The sequence below is a fragment of the Meleagris gallopavo genome, chromosome 1, assembly GCF_000146605.3.
Source record: "Meleagris gallopavo isolate NT-WF06-2002-E0010 breed Aviagen turkey brand Nicholas breeding stock chromosome 1, Turkey_5.1, whole genome shotgun sequence".
Lineage (NCBI taxonomy): Eukaryota > Metazoa > Chordata > Aves > Galliformes > Phasianidae > Meleagris > Meleagris gallopavo.
This window is the reverse complement of record NC_015011.2, coordinates 190,572,998-190,577,240: the sequence shown is the minus strand read 5'-3', so window position 1 is coordinate 190,577,240 and position 4,243 is coordinate 190,572,998. Positions and strand designations below refer to the sequence as shown.

General features: G+C 51.9%; 1 protein-coding gene across 1 annotated transcript in view; it reads right to left on the bottom strand.

Annotated features, from left to right (window-relative positions):
- Window positions 1-185: 185 nt before the first annotated feature.
- LOC109365395 (zinc metalloproteinase-disintegrin jerdonitin-like) overlaps window positions 186-4,243 on the bottom strand; it is a 4,391-nt gene continuing 333 nt past the window's right edge. The window contains exons 2-6 of the mRNA XM_019612112.2: window positions 4,126-4,230; window positions 2,816-2,890; window positions 1,937-2,008; window positions 1,021-1,190; window positions 186-318 (exon numbers count right to left, since the gene is read on the bottom strand). Coding sequence (XP_019467657.1) covers window positions 186-318; window positions 1,021-1,190; window positions 1,937-2,008; window positions 2,816-2,890; window positions 4,126-4,230 — 555 coding nt within the window. The remainder of the gene's footprint in view (window positions 319-1,020; window positions 1,191-1,936; window positions 2,009-2,815; window positions 2,891-4,125; window positions 4,231-4,243) is intronic.

Here is a 4,243-nt window from a genome sequence, read left to right as displayed (position 1 = left end):
AGATGTGGCACTGAGGGGCTGTGGATCACGGAGATGTGGCACTGAGGGGCTGTGGATCACGGAGATGTGGCACTGATGAACGTGATTTAGTGGCAATGATGGGTTGGGGTTGAGGATGGGGATCTTGGAGATCTTTTCCAACCTGAATGATTCCATGATTTGATCCTTGTTTAAAATTGTAAGTACTATATAGGAGTATGGCTTACAGGGGGAATATTATGGTCTGTGAGGTCTCTCCTTACCGAAACGACGCCGACGGAGTTGGGCTGGCACATCATCCCCTTCCAGGTAAAGCCCCACTCCTTGTAGTGCTCACCACTGCAGCAGAGAGGTTTGGGCATTAGAGAAACTGTAAATTAATCACAGCAACAGGATGCATTGCTGGGGCTACAGCTGGAAAACAACAGCTGCAGGTAGCAAGGATCTTCTTTCTGAAAGCAAAATCCATGGGCATCCTTTCAGCTTCATGCCAGCACCTTGGGCTGGCTGCGTGGCTTCCCTTCCCTGCTGGATAAACACGGGTACATACACAGCACGTGTCTTAATATGATTTCTTTCCTTGCAAAAAGAAGTCAAAACGGGAGCAAAATAAGAGGTCTTAAAAAAAGCAAACGAAGTAAGTGTTTAAACAGCTTGCAGGCTGAGCTCTGACTCCCCCATCCAAAGCTTTAATTCAAATATTGGGTTGTAAACCTCCTGAGAATGGGTTAGCGAGTCTAAAAAATGAATGGCCAGTCTACCTATGAGATTATAATAATTCAGTTACGGACAGCTGTATTGAAATTGGAAGAAAGATGTACGCTATGTGTACATATCTGTGGGAAGCCATAAAAGAGGACAAGGAAAAGGAGGAGCAACATAATTAAAATCCTCTCTGTACCAATTTACATGACAAATGCGTGCTGATTAATAGCATGGGCTAAGCTGGAAAATCTTCTCTTGTAAGATACCACCAGGACAAAAGGCCGATTAGCATGAGCAGGGAGGAATTAGGAAGGTTGGGGAGGAAGCCATCCTTACAGCAGCATCTCCACGTGGTCGTAGCCGAGGCGATCTGCAGCATCCTGCTGGCACCAGCTGCTGAAGGACCGCAGTGTCTGGGACAGGCTCTGCCTGGCCGCAACCTGGTCCTTTGTGGTCCACATCTCCACCGCGCTGAGGACGACCTGCAGCTTCATGCTCCTGTAGACCTGCGGGTGGCAAGGGCTTGGGTTGGTTGGGAGGAAGCGGCCTCAAGTTGCACCAGGGGACGGTGAGGGTGGAGGTTTGGAAGAAGTTCACCCTAGAGAGGGCCGCTGAGCGTTGGGATGGGCTGCTCGGGGAGGTGGGCGCATCCCCAGCTCTGGAGGTGTTTGGGATGTGGCACCAAGGGACGTGGTTTGGTGCTGGGATTTGGTAGGTCGTCGTGATGGTTGGGCTGGGTGATCCGGGAGGTCTTGGCCAACAGCTCTGTGCTGTGCGATCCCATCATCCTGCCTCCTGCCTCTCTCTGGAACTCATTCAGGAGCCAAGCTCCAGAGCCAAGTGCTGGTGGCTGAGCGCTGTGTTTGTTTTCCTGCATTATGGTAATGCAAGAGGGCTTTCTGCCTAGCTGGGAGTGACTGAGCTTGTGGCTGCCGCCCCAGTGCCCCATCAATGTTCTTTCCGAAGGTTCAAAGCAAGATAATGAAGAGAGAGGGAGAATATAATGAGCTACCAGGAAGCATTTAGCACTGATAATGCATATTCCATCAAGCAGCTTGAAGGGGATAATTTCAAAATTATCTCTCAATTGGCTTCACTCACACTTGAAGCAATTTTTTAGCCGTGGAATTGGGTTTTACATCATTCAGGAGCTCATTGCTGCCTGGCAGTGTTTGCAGACACAGCAGCCATCCCCTCCCCAGGCTCCTGGCTTGGCACCGAGCGCTGCTGGCATTCTCCCATGGGAACTCACCGTGTTCAGGACGTTGCTGATGGAAATGAAGAGGTGCAGCATCAGGGTCTCGTTTTGTCTGTTGGCTTTGAACTGGAAGGGCAGAAGGGACGAGTTACGGCCTCGGGGTGCAAACAGGAAGCCCCACAGATCCCCTCAGCTGCTTCCCAGCCGCGCGGATGTGCAAAGATGCATTAAATACGGCACGAAGGGACGCAGGCCTGGATCAGAAAGTAACCACACGGGAAGGATGTGAGCTGGTGGTGCAGTGCACAGCTGCCCAGGGACGGGGAGGTCACCGTCCCTGGGGAACCATGGGGATGTGCCACTGAGGGATGTGATGGGATGGGTTGGGCTTGGGGATCTTGGAGGTCTTTTCCAGTCTTTATGATTCTACGACCCACAGGGTGGGGTTTGCCACCCCACTGAGGCCCTGTTGTTTCGGGAAGATGGCTTTTGGCATAGACAGGAACCTGCTCATTCAGTGAGACGATGCAGGGAAAGGTGTTGCTTGCTTGCAATAGCCTCTGTTAAACAAAGCCCTTTCCGGGACCTGCATTCCCTTAGGACTGTTTGACACATCCTTCCGTTCAAATACGTATGAGTGTCGTTCTCAAACGCTCAGCCGATCCCAGAAAGCACCGCTCAGATCTGCCCCTGAGCACGTTGCAGCAGCCAGTCCCCAACGCTTGTTTTAAAACCATTTCTTCTCTCTCAGCCTCTGCTTACAGCATTGCACGCTGCCTAAAGAAGTGCTTGGATTTGCTGCTCGTGAATGATGGGCTCTTCTCTAAAGACAGTGGGGCACTGCCTGCCCTGTTTTCAGAGGAAGTGTTCAGTGCCTCTGACACAACACAACGGCCGTAGCGAAGTACCACGGCGTTGGCACCTGGCGCTCACCAGCTCCTTGTTGGTGATCAGAGCTAATTCCAGGTATCTGGTGGGCATGGGCAGGATCTCGAGACCGGGCACCTCCTGCAAGAGGGAACAAATGACACAAATCACGTATCAGGGGCTGCCCAGGGCTCCGAAGTTTTGCAGACCCAAGGTTTCCCTGGTGATCAGAGCACAAGAACACAGAGACTACGTGATAGAGAAGGAAAAACATTAATGAGTGCAATGAGTAATCAGGGACAGAACAGAGAGATTCAGAGGCAGAATATGGTTACAGATTGGGTGTCATTGCTCATGCTCAACTTTTGCGTGATTTTCCTATCGCTCAGACCGTGAAATGCAGCACCAAAAAGCTGATCTGCACCTGAGCTCTGCCCATCAAACAGCAGGAGGCCAGCAGCTCCTTGCTGTGAGACTCCAAGTGCTCCTGGACTGAAGCTCCAGGCACTGGAAAGGCACTGGAATGGCTCTTGCTTTGTTCTGTTTGGCTCTGAAGTCCCCAGAGCATCAACATATCACAGCAGTGGGAGCCCACCGATGGCAGGTGCTCAGCCTTGGGCTTCCACATTTTGTACATGAATTGCTGACAGCAATTGGTTGATGCGCGATCTTCCACGCGTGGTGTAGAATCGCAGCATCATCCGTGTTGCAAAGGACCTTCAATGCCATCCAGTCCAACACCAGCCTTGATGGCAGCAGCATCCCACCTCTGCAAAGTGTCACCTCACCACTAAGCCCAGGATGGCATTTTTGGGTTCAAAGCTTTGCTGTTGGGAGGCGAAAAGTCCTCGTAGGTGTTCCGGAGTGCTGCTGTGTGATCTGCAGGGCTCGAATGCAATCAAAGCACTGGAATGTTTCGCTCCTGGTTTCTTGCCCCAAATGCAATCGCAACGTGCTGGCATTGGCCAGACTGGAGCTGTCAGCAGTCCCTGCTCACAGGTACAGGAATGACACTGTATCTCAGCTCTCCTGACACAAGGGACAGCGATGACAAACGTCCTCACCAGCCCCAGAAGCACTGGGGGCAGAAGCAAACAATTGCTTTTTTTTCTTCTGAAAACGAGCACTTGGGCAATATCCCATATCCCAAGATGTAGAATGAACCCATTTCCTCTGAGAAATGTGGGATGGATGTTTCTGACCGGCAGGGAAGTGGCAGATGTGTGTGTGCTGGCAGCACTGGAGCTTTTCCCGTGTAATGTGAGCAAAGCGGGGCAGTGCAGCACTCCCTGATGCCCATAAAACCCAACCTTTAACGTAACCCCCGTGCACTGAACGCTGCGTGATGCTGAGCCAAGCAGACAGAGTGCCCGTACCTCTATGCTGAGGATTTCCCTGCTCCCATTGGTGTTGGTCTTCCATCCCTTGGCTGGGTGTTCCGTGGGCAGTTGGCAGGGGTGGGACCCAGCCCTCTGCTGGTTCTGTGCGATAGAT